The 20,585-nt window shown below is 42.2% G+C and overlaps 2 protein-coding genes across 7 annotated transcripts in view; one reads left to right on the top strand and one right to left on the bottom strand.

The window, feature by feature from the left end:
• Positions 1-4,194, bottom strand: part of usp9 (ubiquitin specific peptidase 9) — a 43,035-nt gene extending 38,841 nt beyond the window's left edge. For 4 of the 5 annotated variants that reach the window (XM_084361592.1, XM_084361595.1, XM_084361593.1 and 1 more), the window contains exon 1: positions 3,710-4,194. The gene's annotated coding sequence lies outside the window, so the exon portion shown is untranslated. The remainder of the gene's footprint in view (positions 1-3,709) is intronic. The other variant, XM_084361594.1, reaches the window with a different exon arrangement.
• A 2,191-nt stretch (positions 4,195-6,385) lies between these two features.
• med14 (mediator complex subunit 14) lies at positions 6,386-20,512 on the top strand. 2 transcript variants are annotated; one of them, XM_084361474.1, is made up of 29 exons: positions 6,386-7,032; positions 7,491-7,517; positions 7,637-7,742; positions 7,877-8,050; positions 8,164-8,293; positions 8,433-8,561; positions 8,730-8,837; positions 9,754-9,886; positions 10,044-10,194; positions 10,323-10,434; positions 11,244-11,369; positions 12,245-12,323; positions 12,675-12,834; positions 12,981-13,175; positions 13,573-13,707; positions 13,805-13,881; positions 14,008-14,168; positions 14,567-14,713; positions 14,977-15,221; positions 15,501-15,770; positions 16,268-16,517; positions 17,032-17,154; positions 17,388-17,564; positions 17,760-17,998; positions 18,102-18,281; positions 18,600-18,707; positions 19,163-19,288; positions 19,394-19,583; positions 19,733-20,512. In XM_084361474.1, exons 1-29 carry the CDS (start codon positions 6,857-6,859, stop codon positions 19,804-19,806), a joined length of 4,308 nt encoding a protein of 1,435 aa, XP_084217600.1. In that variant the 5' UTR covers positions 6,386-6,856; the 3' UTR covers positions 19,807-20,512. The 2 variants fall into 2 exon arrangements, with proteins under 2 accessions (XP_084217600.1, XP_084217601.1); XM_084361475.1 differs by lacking the exon at positions 17,032-17,154.
• The last annotated feature ends 73 nt before the right edge of the window (positions 20,513-20,585 follow it).

Genomic DNA, 20,585 nt, shown 5'->3' with positions numbered 1-20,585 from the left:
GCTTGCAGAACCGCACTTTGATGGACAAATGTTGACGGCAATACTGTGTCCACCCAGTGTGCACACTCAGCAAAGACAAGGTCCAAATGTCAGCTGTAAAGCTGATTGCCTGCATGTCTTTCAGCCTACATGAAATGTGTTCCCTCACTGTCTAATTAAGTTTGGGAAGAGAAGTTTTGTCGCGCTCTTTCACGTGATGCTTCTTCAAAAGCTTTATAAAGGTTGCTGGTGTTAAAATCAGCAACACTCGTGGCACTCCTCAAAAATTATACTGAACATACTGAACATGTCGCCATTTTACTGGTGGGGTTATCCAGTATGAAATATTGCCACATAGCTGACATGATGCTAGCTCCATCTGACTCACGTGAAATCAACTTCTTCTTCACTGCTCTAAAAACAGTAGTTGCCAGGAGCAGCACAGCGAAACTTCCTGTGTTGGCTTTAAGAACAACGAAGAAGAATTGATTTCCAGTGTGTAACGTTAATCGGAGCTAACTGGGAAGTAGCAAGGTCCGGTTTCTAAATTACGTGGTATCAGATCACGTACTCACCAATACCGATATCTGCATTTTTGGCAGTATCAGCGACATTTCTGATACTGGTATCAGAATCGGAACGACTCTAATCTCGGTAATTTACTTGAGTTTGTGCAATGTAATTATTATTGTAAGGAATGAGGGACACAACCAGTCCTAGCTTGTTGGACACCATACATATAACCTCAGCTTTCATTGTGGACAAATATTCACATTAGTGAACACGATGATATGGCATTTCTCCCAGTCTCTGCCCAACAAACATGTTTTATTACATCTGGACGAAAAGCTTTGAAGGCCAGAGCATCTCTGCAGCACGACAAAATTTCATTAAAAAAGATTGTTTAATGACACATTTGACCTTTATAAAATAATTGCAGCTCTTGTAATTTGGATTATTTTGCGATTAATTGTGCAGCCTAATTCAAATTCAATTTGATTTTAACCTTCTTCTTCCAATTTTCAGCATCCAAAGGAGGGCAAACATGAAACTAAGAGAATATGTTAGCTACAAGTTCAAATAGATATTTTTGGCCACGATAAAGGGCTCTATGAATGAACTGCTGTGACATTTGGTACAAATACATTACGTCTAGAGGTTCATATTCAGAAGTAGAAAAGCTGAAGACTTAATATTAGTATTATGCAATAGGCAATTAGGGGCTATTTATTGGTTCATGCCAAATGCTAATTCAATGCCAAAGGACACATTTCAATATATTGATTGCCAAACACCACACCTTTCAATCTTTAGGTCATTAAAATTAACACTTTGATTAGCCTATAGGCTGGTTCAGAGTGAATGCTGTTTTAAATGTATCTTATAATTTGACGTGGGAAGGGGTTGTGGAAGTTTTATAGACTGGCAATGAGGCCTGAATCCTTATCCACAACTATTCCTGTGACCACAGTAAATGAGGTGCTGGGCATAAAGGTAAGACAACATAACTTTGTAGTGTTTAGAGGAACAGAGAGAAAAACATCAAGACATCTTCCATGTCGTTTAACCAGCTGAAAGCTTCAGTGAAGGTGACAATCACAATATAGAGTCTGACCAGCTGTGAAACCAAGCTCTACAGGACAGAGTTCATGAGGACTCACAATCTCAATTTCTTTCACTTTCTAAAAGCCTCTTGCCATCTCCACTGTCTTCTGTCCAGAATTATCAACAGCTTACCAGATCAACAAATGACTGGAAATAATAACAGAGTTCGATGTTGTTGATAGACATTATACAAAAATTAAATATGCATAACAAAACCCAACTTTTGAGAATAATTATGAACCATAACCGCTACCCTCTTGGAGAGGAATGACTAATGCTAAAAGCAACTAATATTGTTGCACTAAAGCGACCGATTACTTTTTAGTGAGTGACCATTCATTTCTTTCTTCATTTCGGTTTCTTTCTTTTGGTGAAACAGTTCAAACGTATGTTTTGTTTATCTACTCGAACATGGTCTTTCTTATTGTAAGGGTAGTGAAACTAGATGTTTGCCTATATTACAGGTGGCAAGTGACATCTGCAGTTTGGCCTGCAGCTGTCATAAAAGACACAACATTATCGCAGTCATTATTGAAAGCAATATCTGGCCATAGTCTTTGGCTTGCTGTGAACAAAATGTCACATCATGTATCTGAAGCTACTACCAATAAAAGCACCCAGTGGCAAACTATTTACAAATGGGGGAAATATAGTAGATTACTCTGATATCGCACAAAAAACAAAACGTTATGCTTCATCAACAGTGCAAAAAAGTCAAATACACGGTAACAACAGACACTATAGAGACAGGCGCTATGCTAGGTACAACTGCGGCCTTTTGGACCGAACCGGCTTTCAAACGTTAACGTTAGTGTTATTAAAAACATCTTATGGCCGGAGAAATCGGTCATGGAGCAATACGTGAGGTACCTTTGAATATCTTCAAAATGAGACAGTCCAGATGCACATAAAATACACGGTGGCATTACGTAACTATGATTACAAACTAGCGCCGTCAACAACCGTTAACAGCTGGTGGTTTAGTTAGTTAACGCCTGCTGCTAGCTAGCTGCGGCAACAAACGTTATGTTAGCTTGCAAGGCGATCCGCCCAGACAGCAGAGCAGTGACGGCCTTGTCGTCCAAAGCCCATTGCGCTGAGACATGCAGGCCTCATTATTCGGTCGGGCCTGACATTAAAATTGCACAGAAAGCCTTTGCTACATAACGGACGAGCTTAAGCACACAGATAGTTTGATTAACAACTAATATCATTATCGATCTAACATCACTTTCCCCAGCTTAATTGTTGAACAACCGTGTTCCTGTAACGCCATTTACAATGAGCCTCGGTCGTGCTAGCGTGCTAACGAGGGACAATCTAGATAAACAGTTAATGTTAGCTAGCCGTTAGCTTACGTGCGAGTAAATACCCGAGGGTGCATTTAGCTAACGTTAACGTTTCAGTTTTGACAAGCGGCTTGCTGATAAGGCTCGACAAATAACCAGTTTCCCCATCTACAAAAACGAACACTCACAGATTAAGCTTAACGTCATTTTGCGGCCATTTCAGCGTTTAAAATAAGTTAACCTAACTAGCTATCTTAGATAACGTTATATATGTTAGTGACAGGGGAGTCGTCTATTTCCTGAAATTTAGTGAGTGAGCGTTGTGACCTGTATCGTCTAACGCCAAGTTATAACTTAGCTAAAACAAACTGAAAATAAGATCTTGGAGGCCCAAGTGATACAAGATGTTAACAGCAATGTGGCTTTTGCAATGATATTATTAATGAAAGACAATATAAATATGTGTGTAGAATAACCAAATTTCAGTAACTTGTAAACATGAGACGTTTAAAGGAAATGTTCCTTCTCAGGCTGTAGACAGTGCCGAGGACCATTTGCGGGTAGCTAGCGCTAGCTTGGCATCAGTGAATCTAGCGGGGTACGCTAATCATACTACCCGTAGTGTTAAGACCATGAATTGCAGTTTAATCGCGTTGACATTGTCAAAGATGCAGTAAGCAGTAGCTAACAGAGAAAAAAACACCAGCAAATTAATCACACTAGTAACCCAAATGCAGTAATGTTACCTTGCATCCACCACCAGCTGACGCAAATACTAGCAGTAGCCAGCTAACAATCATCAGCCAGCGTACCGAGCTAGTTAGCTAACAACTCACCAGGAATTTGATATGACTTCCCCCTCTATTCACGGGCTACGTCCAGCCTTGAACGATGGTGTCGTCGTATATTACATAAACGTGGCCTATATCGGTGACAGTTTCGCAGGACACAAACCTGTTACTAGAAAGATCTAATTCCTACGTTTTTCCTCTGCTTCTGGGTGTTTTTCCTGCGTCACCGGCGCGGTAACAGCCCCCTAACTCTATCTAGTCCGATTTCTGGGGCTTGTCACTTCGGTCCCAGCAGTCACTCACAACTTGAATCACTTCAACATGGCGGAAGCGCAGTCGGACACAAACGCCGCTCAGTAAAACAGGCCAGACGACTATGTGAACTCCGACAGTCAGCGTTGTCTGTGAGCTAGTTTGCACCGCAACCGAGAGCAGCTCGGCAAACACAACAGCCGCTGAATGGAAAGGGCATAAAACCCCTCTCAATTCTGATAAATGACTCCGGCTCCAGGAGGGAGTCCGAGCCGTGGTTTGATTGAAACCAAGCGAGGAAAGAAGCGAGCGAGCTGCCGCACCGAGCCACACCGCCTCCTACCGCACGGGGAGGTCATACATGGATACACCACAGTGTTGTACACATCAAATGCAACACAACACAGGCAACTGGAGCTGGCAGGAAATAAGGCTTGAGGGCCCCCTTAACTTCTCACCAGTGCACTGGCAGCATTGGATGATGCTAAAATATTTTAATATCACCTCTTGAAGTCAGTTTAATTTGCTATTATTATTATTATTATTATTATTATTATTATTATTATTATTTGTCAGTCTTTTCTACCTATCTATGTGCACATTAACACTAACCCTTAGAAGCCCCCGAGGTGATGGGTGCCTATGGGCCTAGTATGAATCCCTTTCAGACATGAATCTGTGACATTGTTGGCTTATTGTATCTACAGATAGATAGATAGATAGATAGATAGATAGATAGATATACTTTATTGATCCCAAGCTGGGAAATTAAAGTGTAGCAGCAGCATTACACACAGAGACAATGACAACACAATGAAATAAAAAGAACAACCTAGACATATTAACATAGCAATATAAAAATTGTATATATATATATAAAAAAAAATGTATAAATAAGCCGTATTGGTATATAAATAAATACTACAGACTCATACACAGTGTCCTTAAGACATAATAATCTAGACCAAATAGATGACCAGGGTAGCATCATATGTACAAAAAGAGGAAAAGGCAGTCAGTCATGAGATAATGAGGAAATAAAGAACATATAATGGTGTGAATTACCGCATGAGTGAATATGGGTGTGTTTCCCACCTTTTTGCATATTGTTCCTCTCCACCTCTTTAAAATGGAGATCCTGCAGAGGAAGATTAGATGAAATACTAAACAGGGAGACAACTGATCTCCTTACATCTCCAGATACAGTGTTAGTATATGCTTCTTTAATTAAGCAGCAAAAACGAGGTCACACCGTAGTAATCCAGTGAAAAAGTCACTTAGCCTCCACGCATTAGATTCTTCGTGCTCTGACTGTGATTCGCCTGCTCTAACGCAGGATCCCTCTGTGATAAATGAAATACATTATTTTGATTATTTTTAACAACCTGTGTTTCACAAAGGGGTCAAGAGGGGCTTAGCTGCCTCTATGTGGGAAGATAAATACAAGTGAATGCATATGATCAAACCACTGGTAGAAAAAAAACGTACTTATATAATCAGCCCTCCTAACCCGCTTATTGAATTCACCAAGATGACATACCATTACGGATGTCTGGATTTATCAGTACTATAATCAAATCTTTGTAAACCAGAATGATTTGATAAACACATAATAGGAATATCAGGTATTAAATATTCAGTAAGGTAGAAAGTTGTTTATGTTATCTCTATCAAAAGTTGAACACATCAGATCTGAGGAGTATTAAATTCTGTTGTTTATGGCTTATTAAATATGGGTCCTAAATACATGTGTGAATGGGGGGATTGAGCTTTGCCTCTGGGTGTGTATTTACTCTGTCCTCCTCCAGGTGTCTGTGATGGAGGGGAGGTCGTGAGGCTCAAGTCTTTTCTTCATTGCAGCACGGACAAGTTCTTGACGTCCTCACAGATGTCTGTCTCCAGTCTCTCTCTAATTTTGTCATAGCACATAATATGTTGGTTGCCACCGTCCTTGTCCTGTACTACATTTCAGATGAAAATAAATATATTGTTTTACTTTACTACAATTATTTGACAGCTTTTACTAGCCTAGTTACTTTACATATTACATGTTTTAAACACACAAAAAAGAAAATGTACTGCACACGTGCAGCTGGAACAATTAGTCAATCAATTGATTGATTGATTGACAGAAAATAAATTGCCAAAAAAGAAAAAAGGAAAAGGATTATCATTTATTTTACATGCAAAAACATTTAACCGTTCCAGCTTCACAAATGTTAGGATTTAACTTTGGGCTCTGGGTAAATTTAACAGAATGAATCCATCAACAAAGTAATGGAGAAAATAACCATCTGATGAATCAATAACACAAGTGATCATCAGAAGTATCAGTCCTATTAACATAGTGTCTCTGTGACCTCAGTGATGCATGATGTGTAACATGTAGTCACAGACTTTTTGACGTGTTGTTTATTCGTTAACGTGCTGTCATCTGTTACCAGGGCAACAGATTAGAGAACACGTTAATAGCAGAAACGACCGACTGTGAACACACACGCGTTACAGTCAGCAGACACACATTTCTCTGGGATTGTAAACAACACAAACAATATGCTGGGTACCACAGTTAGCCTACCCCAGTGTGGGAACCAGTGGCCTGACAACTGAGGAGACGTTCACGACTCTCGTTCCTCAAAGCTCCAGTCTGGGTTTTCTTTCCCACCGGGGGCCTGCCGTAAGGATTCCCGACAGCAAAGATGGCGGCTGAGCGGCATTGAGTCTTCTCCTTAATGGGTTACCACATTTGGTGTATTTGTTGAGTTTACTGCTGAATAAGGAAACCAAGTCCGCGCCGAGGAACTCGTCTCGGGAAAGAAATGTTGTGAGACTGTTACTAACACCTTTTCGCAAGGAGTTAGGAAGTACAACTCGATAGTTTGCCGTTGCAGCGCTGGCTGTGCATCGCCGTAGCTAACTACTCAGTATCGTCATTGTAAAATGGCTCCGGTGCAGATTGGGTCAGATGGGCAGCTCGTCCCACTTGGAGGTCCGGTTGTCTCGGGGCCACAACCACCACCACCCGGAGCACCGGCCACACAGGGGGTCCGACTGAGCCTGCTAATTGAGTTTCTTCTCCAGAGGACCTACCATGAAATTACCTTGCTGGCAGAGCTGTAAGTTCACATTTTAGCTTGTAGGCCTCAAAGCTAACTGGGGTAACCGGCGGGCTAATGAGCTAACGTTGGTCAACTCAGAGGATGCTCATCTTCCACACACACAAATAAACACTAACCGGCTCATCAAATGAGAAGTTATGGTGTGCTTTTCACATTAATGGAGAAGATGAGCTTTTGCATAGCACAGATAACTACTGTTATGTGAGGGGGCGTACCGGTAAACAACATCACCATCATATGTCTGAAGATCCCTAAAGTTATGTTTACGGTTATCAGAGATACCTGTCTGTCCGGGGCGATACATATGTGTCACATCAATATATGTGTGTATGTATGTAAAAGCAGACTCTCGCATCAGGGATGCTTCGTGTTTGGGCTGGTAATATTTTGTGCTCTCTACTCAGAGGATCAGGGGAGAATGGCAATAATCAAACAATTTAATTTTTTCTTTCTAGACTTCCCAGAAAAACGGACATGGAGAGGTATGTTTCTTTGAAATTCATTCAGAACTTGTCATCCCTTCACTCCTGTAGCTGCTGATTCTGTGAGGCTGATTGTATGACTATAATCATCTGGCTTTTGTTTGTTTGCTTTTTTTCAGAAAAATTGAAATTGTCCAGTTTGCCAGTCGCACTAGGCAGCTATTTGTGCGTCTGCTGGCCCTGGTGAAGTGGGCAAGCAATGCAGGAAAAGTTGAAAAGTGTGCGGTATGTACTGTGTAATATAATTTTCTCAGTATGACTACATATAGTTGGAGTTTGAATACATTGCACATTGCCTTGTGTCTGTCAGACAGTAATCAATTTAATCATTCCTCTGTCCATCGTATCCATGGTAACAGATGATTTCCAGCTTCTTGGATCAGCAGACCATCCTGTTTGTTGATACAGCTGATAGGCTTGCGTCGCTGGCAAGAGATGCCCTTGTACATGCTCGTTTGCCCAGCTTTGCCATCCCCTTTGCCATTGATGTTCTCACCACAGGGTCATACCCACGCCTGCCCACATGTATACGAGTAAGTCTTGTTAAACTTCCTTACCTGCATCTGCTCATCTGTAGTATTATATGGCTTTAACATCTTGTATGTTTGGTATGTAAGCACAACTGTTTCTGTGTCCATTTTTGTAGGATAAGATCATTCCTCCCGACCCCATCACTAAGTCTGAGAAGCAGACCACCTTGAACCAGCTTAATCAGATTCTACGACACCGCCTCGTCACCACGGACTTACCACCTCAGCTAGCAAACCTCACCGTTGGTAAGCAGCTTGTGTATACCCACCCATTGTAAATTTTAACTGATAGAGACTGTCTTAACGTCTTTGCCAGTTTGTTTTCTATTTTATTGGTAATGAGAAGATGTTCTGTGCATCTTTGCTTGGGTGTGTTTTTGTGTAGCTAATGGACGTGTAAAGTTCCGAGTGGAAGGAGAGTTTGAGGCCACTTTGACGGTGATGGGCGATGACCCTGATATTCCCTGGAGGCTGCTGAAATTGGAGATTTTGGTGGAGGACAAAGAAACTGGAGGTACAGCTTGTATTCATCCAGCTCTGCTGCACACTTCAGAGGGTGCCATTGACAAAGCACTTCATTGCTAATGTTTTTCCCTTTCTCATTAACTCTTAACTTGTTGGTCTTTCGCCCTGTTCCTATACTCCATCTACCCCCGCTCTACCCCTACCTCTATATTGACAGATGGCCGAACCTTGGTCCACAGTTTGCAGGTGAACTTCATCCACGAGTTGGTCCAGGCACGTCTGTGTGCAGATGAAAAACCCCTACAGGACATGTACAACTGCTTACGTATCCTTTCTTGGACTGTCTATCTGCACACACACATTTGAGCATTTTTTTGTATGTCCTGCAAAAAAACACATGGCTTTACCCCCAGTCTAACGTGAACAACTGCAGTAGGGCAGCAGTGTGTGTCGGAGCATATAGAGTATTGACTTGTAAAGCAGACGCATGAAGCATTCCAATGAGAAACACAGCTGCAGAATTGCATCCTTCTTAACCCCCCCCCTTTCTTTTTTCATTAATTCTCAACAACACAACAGCCTTTTGTTACTGTCCTCACTGCAACTTATCACCCAGACAGGTCATCTGAGGTGTAATTAATTTCTGGTGGAGATGTGTGTTTTTAACACCTGCACTAAGACACAGATACATTTTGTTTTATTTGTCCATGCAAAAGTAAAAGCTAAATCAGATCTTCTGCAATATAAATGAACCATCATGTCAACTTCAAAACCCATCACCTAATATTTGTAAAGTCAGTGCCGTGATAGTCGTGCCATTCAACTGTTGTATCTCATACATATAGGAAGAAGAGAATAGTTGTCATCACACAGTCAGAGGTCCTATCACTCATCAGTCTGTGAAAAAACGTAGAGAGAAACAACAGCTTGTTAGCATTCTTGCCAATATCAAAGACCCTAATCAAGCATGCATGATGAGCACGACTGTGCTTGTCACAATGCTAATCAGAACATCTCGGCTCTGCCTTTCCCCCACTAATGCTAGCAGGGCATCTCATCGTGTCAAAGAGCAGTCTGTGTTGGGGACAAACACCCCTTTTACCAAAAACGTGCATGTGTCTTGAGGATTTGTGTGTGTGTGTGTCTTGAATGTTGATGGAAAGATGTGTGTAGTACTTAATCTTTATTTCCCAGGACTGTATTTTCCCACACCATGTCTTCTTTAACAGTACTGTTTCCAGACTCCTTTTGTCTGTCACTGCAACTAGAGGTGCTTCACTCTCAGACCCTGATGCTGATTAGAGAGCGATGGGGAGACCTGGTGCAGGAGGAGCGATACGTGCCTGCAAAATACCTCACGCTCTCTGTCTGGAAGTAAGACTTTATTAATTACCCTCACATATATGGACAAGGACACTGTGTTCTCAGCAAACTACCAGAATTGAATGAAAAGAGAAAGCTTGAAATCGCAGAATGTATTTTCACTGTTTTGATTTCTTCTTTGTATTTACATTTTTCTTTGTTTTTACAGCCAACAGGTTTTGGGTAGAAAAACAGGCACAGCGTCAGTGCATAAAGTCACTATCAAGATTGACGAATCAGATGGATCTAAACCATTGCAAATATCTCATGAGCCTCCTCTACCTGCCTGTGACTCCAAGTTAATGGAGAGAGCTATGAAGGTAAGGAGAACATATGTTTTTGATAAATGTGTTTTCAGTGTAAGAGAATGTATGGGGCAGTATGGCTTATTGTATGAATATATTGCAGTTGATTGATTGATTTTTGTTTTCTCTCACGCATTCATTAGATTGACCATCTTTCAGTAGAGAAACTTTTGATCGACAGTGTTCATGCACGGTCCCATCAGAAGCTACAGGAGCTGAAAGCCATTCTCAAGACCAGCAATCCCAGTGACAACTGTACGTATTTACTCTACTTCCTTGTCATTGCCAGTAACACACATTCCTAGAAATATATTGAGCAAATGCACAGAAAGTGTTGTCCCCAACAGCAACTACAGGCTTGTGCCAGTCTGTGACAACAGTTGAAAACCAAGGCATGGTATAGTAGTGGTGGGCATATACAGAAAGTTGTTCCTTTAAAACACAAAAAAAAGAAATCACTTATTTATTTATTTGGATCAATATAATTCATATTCAATTGCTTCACCTTAGTCTTTGCTTATTAGACGAGGAGGTGGAAAGAAGTTCCAGCAGATGGACAAATGTATTTGCTGTTATCCAGTATGACATGGCATTATATCAGTATAGCAATGATGCTGCAGAAATGAAACTCAGAAAGACTGACTGACATGTGATATGCAAAATTTTTGGGAACTATCACTTACTGTATTACAACTGTACTGTGTCTAAAAGTGTATAATTCAACTCTTCACATGGCCAAGTGTTAAAAAAGCAAACATTAATCTCAATAAATCATAATATTGAATTGCAATGCATTTTGAATCTGCACCCAAGTGTCATTATAGTATTGAATCAGGAGATAAGCATGTCATCCCAGCCCTATCGTTTAGGGCACAGTAGTCATCTTTTTAACTCTGAAAAGTATTTAATGTGGAGACTGTTGTGATTTTAATTAAGATGAATCACATAGGGAAAGTTACCATTGCCTCATAGATATGTATTGTCTCACACATCCTCCCTTCACCTTATGTAAATTAATGCGCTGTAGTCATGGTGTTATTCACACTTGTGTTTGTTTATTTCAGCATTCATTGAGACTGCTTTACCGACCCTCGTCATACCAATACTCGAGCCCTGTGGTCGCTCTGAGTGCTTACACATTTTTGTAGACCTGCACTCTGGCATGTTCCAACCCATGCTGTATGGATTAGGTAAGTCATAGCAAACACTCACTCATAACTATTTTTTTTGTGTGTTTGTTCATTTTATTGGTCCTCGTACATTTTTTATTCAAATACTGTTTACACAAGGGTTTGGTTTTGTATTTTACAATAATCTGACGTGGATGATTAAAATTCATACTTAATTTCTCTAGCCCCATTCACACTGCCCTTTCAATGTGGGAATCATGCGCTGATACTCCACCTCACCGTCTGTGTGAAAGTTGCAGGTGCGGGGAGGGGGGACAGTTTCTGATCCGAGACAATGTCTGTGTGAATGGAAAAGCCGGCAACGCAGAACAGGGGTGTGTCAGTCAGATGGTGTTCACAGTCTGACAGCTAAACAGATCCTTCACTTATCAAATAAAAGAGAAATGTCCAACACTTCAACACACAAAGCAAGGCGGCTCCCGCAGTTGAATAGCGGTGATTATGTGATGTGATTTAGGTTGTATTTGTGATTAACTTGTATTGAAAAAAAATCACTGTGATGGTCAGCCCTCCCGGCTGAGACTTCAGTGAACTTTCCCCCAGAAAACGGCATCCCTACCACCAGTGAGAGACAGACAGGGTCCGCTGCTGGAAACTGGGGTAACATGTTGGAAAAAAAAACACATGGATGTCAACGTCATGATGTGTATCGTCACACCTCTTTTGGTTCTGCAGCACCAGCTAGCTTTATGAAATGACACACTGGAGTGGCTTTAAGCCGGCGCTGCTTGGTTCAGTGTGAACAAACAAAGGCGATAATGCGGCGATAACGCAGAGTGTTATACTCTGTGTGAAAAGGACTACCGTGTCTCTACTTTTACCGTTTTGTATGCTCAGCTCTGTGAACATAAACCTCTGGGTTGTTGTCTCTCCAGATCAGTCCATGCTAGACGACATTGAAAAGACGATCAATGATGATATGAAGCGCATCATATCTTGGCTTCAACAACTAAAGTAAGTCCACCTCCTCAGTCCCTCATATATTTAACATGATGTGTATTCACAGCTGACAGTATAATGTTGATGTTTTGACACAGTGAGAGAAGATAGCAGAAGCAGCTCAGAGTCGACAGTAGTCTTGACGCCTGCCTCTAGCCTGTCAAAACTGACTAATAGCAGTTAGTAGCAGTAGCTGTCAGTAGCAACACTTGACTAGGCATGTGGCAAGATTGGTGTTGAGAAGAATTTCTTGGGCTCTCAGTTGCCAGAGTCTTGCACTAGTGAACAGTGTGAATGATGTGAGAGAGTATGAGCTATGAACCCTTGACTTTTTCTAACACAAAGTCTGTCTTGCTCTCTGGCAAGGTTCTGGTTGGGGGAGCAGCGCAGTCGACAGTCTGTGAAACACCTTCCCACTGTGTGTACTGATGTCCTTCACCTGTCCAACTCAGCTTCTCACCCTGTTGGCAGCCTGTCCAAACACAAACTCTTCATTAAGCTCACACGCCTTCCGCAGTACTACATTGTAAGTACAAAATACCCTGCTGAAAAGGGCTAAACCAAAATGACTTCAGAAAATTCCACGACAAAGTTAAAAAACACTCTTATTTTTATGTCCTTTGTCTAATTGTCCATCTTGGATCTTTCCTTATCCTCATCTATTTTCTATAGGTGGTGGAAATGCTTGAAGTGCCTAGCAGTCCCACAGCATTGCAGTACAAGTACTCCTTCCTGTCTGTGAGTCAGTTGGAGGGAGAGGATGGACCCATGTGTGCACAGCTCCTACAGCATTTCAAACCAAACCTGGAACACCTGGTCCAAGATACCACAACAGGGAGAGGGGCCCGGCCTGGTACTAAGAGAAAGGTAGTCAGTGCTAAAGTAGTTATACACCAAATGTTCATATGTAGAATTAATAGCAGTATATTTCATCCCACACAAATGATGAAATACGTTTTTTAGAGTTTTAAATGGATGTGGTGCCCGATGAGAGGTGAGAACCATGCATTTTGCTGTGCCCACCCTCAAAGCACATTTTATACAATGACATATTAGACATGTTATACATTAACATTTCAGAGCATGTTCCTGCGTAACATAATTATTAATTAGCCTGCCACTGGTGTTGCCCTGGCAGCCATATGTGTAGGCTGCATCACTACAATGACACCCTGTCGAAGTTCCTTTCGTGTATGTTAAACAATCCATTGCTAAGATAAAGCAAAAATGTGCACAGCTGGATAAATTAAACTCTGTTCTGCAGATCACTGGGGAACAGGGGGACCCAGAGCCAAAGAAGCCTAAGCGCTCTGGAGAAATGTGTGCCTTCAACAAAGAGCTGGCTCACCTAGTAGCGATGTGCGACACCAACATGCCTTTCATTGGCCTCAGAACAGAGGTAAGTCTCAGACAGTGTGAAAACCTGAAAACATAAAGAATAGTGATCCAAGTCATGTGTTTTGTGCCTAATACCATCCTTCTCTTTATTTGAGTAGCTGTCCAACATGGAGATCCCAAACCAGGGTGTCCAAGTGGAGGGAGATGGCAGCAGTCATGCAATACGTCTGCTAAAGTAATAAACACAAGCACGCACACACATGCATACATTTATGCACACATGAAATGTATAGTAGTAAATAGTATGATAAACTCTGCCCAAACCATTGTAATCATACAATATAATTGTTTTGTCCCGCAGGATTCCTCCCTGTAAAGGTGTAGGAGAGGAGACTAGGAGAGCTTTAGAGAGATCACTACTTGACTGCACCTTCCGACTGCAGGGCAGGAACAACCGAACCTGGGTGACTGAACTAGTGCTGGCCAACTGCCCTCTCAACAGCACACACAGCAAAGAGCAAGGTACACAGACACACAGATGCAGAATATTCCAAGTTCATCACTAAAAGTTTATATGTAATTATCACATTTATTAATTTATTTCTTTACCTTGATGTATCCAGAAAATGTCATTGAGATAAAAAATCTCATCCATTCAAAACCCGTAAGGTCACAATCTGAAAGCAGTAAAACCATCAAATTAATACTACCAGCACATACCCTATGATCTTATAAGTACTCGGTGTAGCAAATTAAGCAATAAACACAGTATGCTAAAAACATTTTCATTGTTTTTCTAAAATGTCTTGCATTACACATTATGTGCTTTGCTTAAAATATGGCCAGCATGTGAATATGGAAATGTCAGCATCTGCTTCATGGCCCAGTGTTTGAGTAAACCCATCTGTCCCCTCTATCAGCCTCTACGCGGCACGTGTATCTGACCTATGAAAACCCTCTGTCGGAGCCAGTGGGTGGGCGGAAGGTTGTGGAGATGTTTCTTAATGACTGGAGCGCGATCAGTCAACTCTACCAGTGTGTCCTCAACTTCGCTCGTGCACTGCCAGGTACATGCATTGTCATCCATGTAAATATATGATCTTGAAGTTCATTGTTCTCCTGGCCTGGTTTGACTTTTGTGCTGAAACAAAAAACAGTAAAATTCAGAGACAATTACTTTAATAAGTCAAGCATGTGTGTGTGTAAAATACATAGTTACAATGAGTGAAAGTTTACACTCATTAGTGTGACTCAGTGGTGAATAAGTGCATTGCAAAAGAAACATACCCATCTAATCCAGCTGCACATTGTAATTGTTTCCCCCCTTCAGAGATGCCATCCTCCCTGAGTCTGTTCTCAGAGGTTCGGCTGTATAACTACCGTAAGCTGGTGCTGTGCTACGGCACCACCAAGGGCAGCTCTGTCACCATTCAGTGGAACTCCAGCAGCCACCGTTTCCACCTGGCCCTGGGCACTGTGGGGCCCAATTCTGGCTGCTCCAACTGCCACAATATCATCCTCCATCAGCTACAGGAGATGTTCAACAAGTGTCCAAATGTGATGCAGCTGCTACAGGTAAACAAAGTTATCGCAAAGTTTTGAAAATACAGCCATATGTGCACTTGTTAGCTCAAGATCACCTCATAATTTCAAATGACTTCTAAGGTTCCTCTTGAATGTGTTTACTTAACCTTCATGTGTCAAAGTTCCTGATAAATGGGGCTTTATGTCAGTGGGCAATTCAATTAGACTCATGCTTTCCCTTAAATGTTCAAGTATTCTCTGTTTGTTCCTACTCCTCAAGTGGCTCTGCAAAAAATATATGCAAACGTTTCCATTTATCATCTTCCCCAGGTGCTCTCTGACACCCAGGCCCCTCTGAATGCAATCAACAAGCTACCAACAGTGCCCATGCTGGGCCTGACCCAGCGCACCAACACTGCCTACCAGTGCTTCTCCATCTTACCCCAGTCAGCCACACACATCCGCCTGGCGTTCCGAAACATGTACTGCATCGACATCTACTGCCGCAGCCGTGGTGTGGTAGCCATCAGAGACGGAGCCTACAGTCTTTTTGACAACACTAAGATTGTAGAGGGCTTCTATCCCGCTCCTGGACTCAAGGTATACCAGACCTAGTTGACTATCAGAGTTTATATGGAGAAAAAACAAATTATTTTTAACTGAGGTTTCACTTGTCTGGAATCTTGCCATCACAGTGAGAATGCCGGGTTATTCACAGAAACTCCAGGAAGTCTCTGCGTCTCAAGGAAGTTTAAACATTTTTTTGTATAGATTCTACTGTTGTGTGGCGTGTTACTCAGTTAGCATAAGAGGTGCTGAAAGGTACATGTTGTTAGTTAGACGTCACTTTATAAACTAATAAATTAAAAAATGATCGACAAATTAACTGTTAATGAAAATAGGACCACCTAGACTAGCTGTTTCTCCTGTTTCCAGTCATCGCTCAAGTGTGAAAACCTGAAGGATCTTTCCACACACACGCAAAACTGAATTGAATGCTGATGATACAGTTTTATTAACAATGACTTAATTTTTTTTGGTCCAGCTTTTAACAATTATGTTCTTAATTCTGTCCTTCTCATCTTTTCCCTGTGTAGACATTCCTGAACATGTTTGTAGACAGTAATCAAGATGCTCGCAGACGCTCTGTCAATGAAGATGATAACCCACCCTCGCCGGTGGGTGTAGACGTGATGGACAGTCTGATGAACCAGCTGCAAGCTCAACAGCAGCCACAGACAATGAGAGGGGGTGCGGGAGGCGTCTATCCTCCTCTCACTTCACCACCTCCAAATTACCATGCTAATGTAACTCCCTCACCATCCATGATGCCCACCCAGTCACCAGGTAACAGCAAGCTTGGTACTTGGTGTTTGCCCAAGTTTGTGTGAGTGAATGACATCTTGTATTGCTTGTGTCATCTGAGCTTGTCAAGCCTGCCATACAGGATTATGAGCTACAGATCTTTGTTTTGGTCACATTGCTGTCATCAACCTCCCTGCTCACTTAGGTGTTTGTCGCAAAAGCAAAATATGTAAATGTTACGGAATGAGGAAGAGCAAACCATGTGTGCCCATTTTAATTTTGTGAAACCATGAGATCAGTTGTGTTTCTCATGCAACATTCACACACCTCACAGCCAAGAGGGAACAAAGCATGCATTTAGTCCTGCTCCTTCCATTCCTCTCCATCTCAGCCCCCCAGCCAGAGGCTGTAGCCCCTTCCGCCCTGCTTAGTGTGTGTGTGTGTATCTATCTATCTCTGTGTGTGTGTGCGTCTGTGTGTGTGTGTGTGTGGAAGGAGAACCTGTCAACCTCAGAGTCTGAAGAGCCATTTGGTATGTGTGTGTGTGTGTGCGCAGGGAACATCCATGCCTCTGGCTCCCCTAGTGGAGCTCTAAGGGCACCTTCTCCTTTCGGGCCCACCCCGTCTCCATCTTCTCTGGGCATAGCCATCGGCCCGACCAGCTTTGCCAGTCCCCACGGTAAGCAGCAGGGTGGCTCTAAATGCTGGCCTGGTGGTGATTCTGGTCTGTAGGGCAAGGGCTGGAATGGGCTGAACCAAACATCTTCACTAGGCACTTAGCTACAGACACTAGCATGCATATAACAATGGCGTTTGATAAGTGGGCACACAGTGGTGTATTCATTTGACTGTGTTGATTGTTGTTCATTAAGCTTTGTTTGGTTGCTAATGGCTGTCTCTCCTTCACCCTAGGTGCTCTGGACCCCAGCTCTCCATACGCCATGGTGTCTCCTAGCCACAGGGGCCAGTGGCCAGGCTCACCCCAGGTCTCAGGGCCTTCTCCTGGGGCAAGGATCCATGGCATGTCCCCTGGTAACCCATCACTGCACTCGCCTATCCCTGACCCCCATTCTCCACGTGCTGGGACCAGTAAGTACTGCTATCAGTGTTGCCATGATTGTAAATTCCCTCAGATTTATTTTTATTCAATTTATTAAATTTTAGTGGCATTTTACAAAATGACCCTGTCAGAACTCTCTGATGGACAAACTATGTATCACAAACTAGGTGACACAGTTTCTAAATAGTCAATAATAAACCTCTCTCTCTCTGTTTTTGGTCTAGGTTCACAGGTCATGCCTACCAGTATGCCTCCCCCCCGCAAGCTACCTCAGCGCCCCTGGGCTGCCTCTATTCCTACCATCCTTACCCACAACGCGCTGCATGTGCTTCTGCTCCCTTCACCCACTCCCTGCCTGGTGCCAGGCCTGGCAGGAAGCTACCTCTGCTCGCCGCTGGAGCGATTTCTGGGTTCTGTCATCATGAGACGGCACCTACAGAGGATCATCCAGCAGGAGGCCAATGTAAGTTTCACACAAAATATTCTTATAGTCCTAGTGTGTTGTTGTCCTCTTAAAATGACATGATGTCTTCCTAACTTCCACTTCTCTGTCACCTCTCCTGCAGTTATCTATTGTAAACTCCAATGAGCCGGGGGTGATCATGTTCAAGACGGAAGTGCTCAAGTGCCGCGTTGCTCTCAACCCAAAGAACTACCAGACACTGCAGCTCAAAGTCACTCCAGAAAACACAGGGCCCTGGTCCCAGGAGGAGCTTCAGGTTCTGGAGAAGTTCTTTGAGACGCGGGTCAGTATAAGCAGCATCCACTTAAAGCCTAATTGACAAACTATTCAAATGCAAACACAAACACATTTGAGGCATTTGTACTGGCATAATTGACACATATACGCTTTTTTCATTGACATATAAATGAAAAAAATACTTGGAGTATTTATTTCAGTGGATAATAATCGGAAATATTGTAATATAATGGAAACATTTTAAAGTTAGTTGTAGCATGGCTTGTCAATGTATTTAGCACGGATAGCCATTAAAGCCACTCGTAGGAACACATCCTGCACTTATGTTATTCCATTAATGTATCTCCTGTTTTCCTCTTTCAAGGTTGCTGGGCCTCCCTTCAAATACAACACTCTAAATGCCTTCACAAAGCTGCTGGGGGCACACACTAACATCCTCAGGGACTGTGTGCGCATCATGAAGCTCGAACTGGTGGGTAGCCGTTTCTTTTGTACGGGGGGTTGGTACATGTATTTAATCATGACTATGTATGAGCCTCAAGTTAAATATGTTCAATAAATATTTTTACACAAAATGTTGAAAGCAACCTAGAAATGCGAAGCATCCCATCTACACATTTTTTACTACACTTTTCAAGCTATGCAAACTTAATAAGCACCTTACCAATTCTTTGATTATGCTAGCTGTCAAATAAAAGTGGAAACATTGCAATAGATACAGACCAAGTACACCATGCTCTGTTAAACCTGCCTTTCTCATTGCTGTGATTTGTGAGTGTGTGCATGCATTACACATATATATGCTCTAGTTATGGAAGAGAAAAAACAAAGGACAGTTTAAACATCATTCAAGTTAATTTCTTTACCTTTGAGATAAGTAATTGGAATTTCCTGTGTTTTGTAATAAAAACGTGGCTCTCTCTGTAGTTCCCTGACCAGGCTGCACAGCTGAAGTGGAATGTCCAGTTCTGTCTCACCATCCCTCCCAGTGCTCCCCCCATCGCCCCTCCTGGAACCATCGCTGTGGTGCTCAAGTCCAAGATGCTCTTCTTTGTAAGTCTCAGCCAAACCTCACTAGCTCTTGCATACCAGAGTATCATTACGTTGAAACGCGATGAGCAACCTAACCCTATGTGTTTGGTCTCTTTTGCCTCACAGTTGCAGCTGACGCAGCGTATGCCAGTGCCACAGGAGCCAGTGAGCATTATCGTGCCCATTGTGTACGACATGGCCACATGCCTCACTCAGCAGGCAGACATTCCCAGACAGCACAGCTCCTCTGGGGCCGCAGCGCTCATGGTCTCTAATATCCTAAAGAGGTTCAATGAACTACACCCCGCCAGGCAGGGTAAGACTCGCCCTGAATAATTTACTGTGGTGAAAAACTGGTATTACATTTACGTCACTGAGCCTGGTAGCAGCTGATTATACAGTTTTGTCACCTTAACTTATCGCAAGATGCCTTTGCTAACACTGTGTATTCTCTCTTTCTTTCAGGTGAGTGTACGATATTTGCGTCTGTTCACGAGCTGATGGCCAACCTCACTCTGCCCCCTGGTACTCGACAGTAGAACAACAAAGCCAGAGCCGGTACTGGAATTCAACTGGAGTCCCTTTTGAGACAGAAGATGAGGCCATCCCTGAGCTAAGAACAAAGGAGATTAACCATGGTCCCAAGATGTCAAAACCCAACATGTGTGTGTCCTCTCTGCTTCAGCCACTGGACTATTGACCTGATGTATAAATGCTGTTGTGAAAGGGAGTAAAATGTACAGACAGTTGTGGACTTCGGTCTTTATTCTTGATAGACGCTTACAAATAAGATTTGCCGTTACGGTATATCTTGGACATTTGGGGCAATTGATGCAAAAGGATATAAATGTTATTTTTCCTCCAGGTGCACTTGAAACAAAATTATCTATTGAAATTAAGGTTGTTTACGAAAATATGTACATTGTTGTATATTTGAGTATTGAAAAGAATCAGGTGAGTTAGACTTTTGCTAGAGAATTGTCTTCAGTTTTGTTTTGTTTTCCTTTTTTTATAACGCTGGACTATTATAGGATCGGGAGATATATTCCTTAGCACACTATTTAAATGTCTTCTTGCCTTTACTTCTTCTGCATTTTTATTTCAATCGTTCTCTTTGGATACTGTAAAACTGTGACAAACTTTATACGCCAGTTGTATTTTATTAAGACCCATTTTGAGTCCTCACTGAAGGATTTGAGACATCCTGTCTGACTTTGCTATTTAATAAACCACGCCCAGAGTTGGTTTGTGCTTTGAGGATCTTCCACTGGAATTACAGAAAGTAAATGTCCTGCTTACAACGTTATATTGAAGTAAA

The sequence above is a fragment of the Pagrus pagrus genome (assembly GCF_965226575.1).
Source record: "Pagrus pagrus genome assembly, chromosome: 9".
Taxonomy (NCBI): Eukaryota; Metazoa; Chordata; class Actinopteri; order Spariformes; family Sparidae; genus Pagrus; species Pagrus pagrus.
Note: the sequence above shows the minus strand (reverse complement) of the source record. Positions and strands in the feature narration are given on the sequence as shown.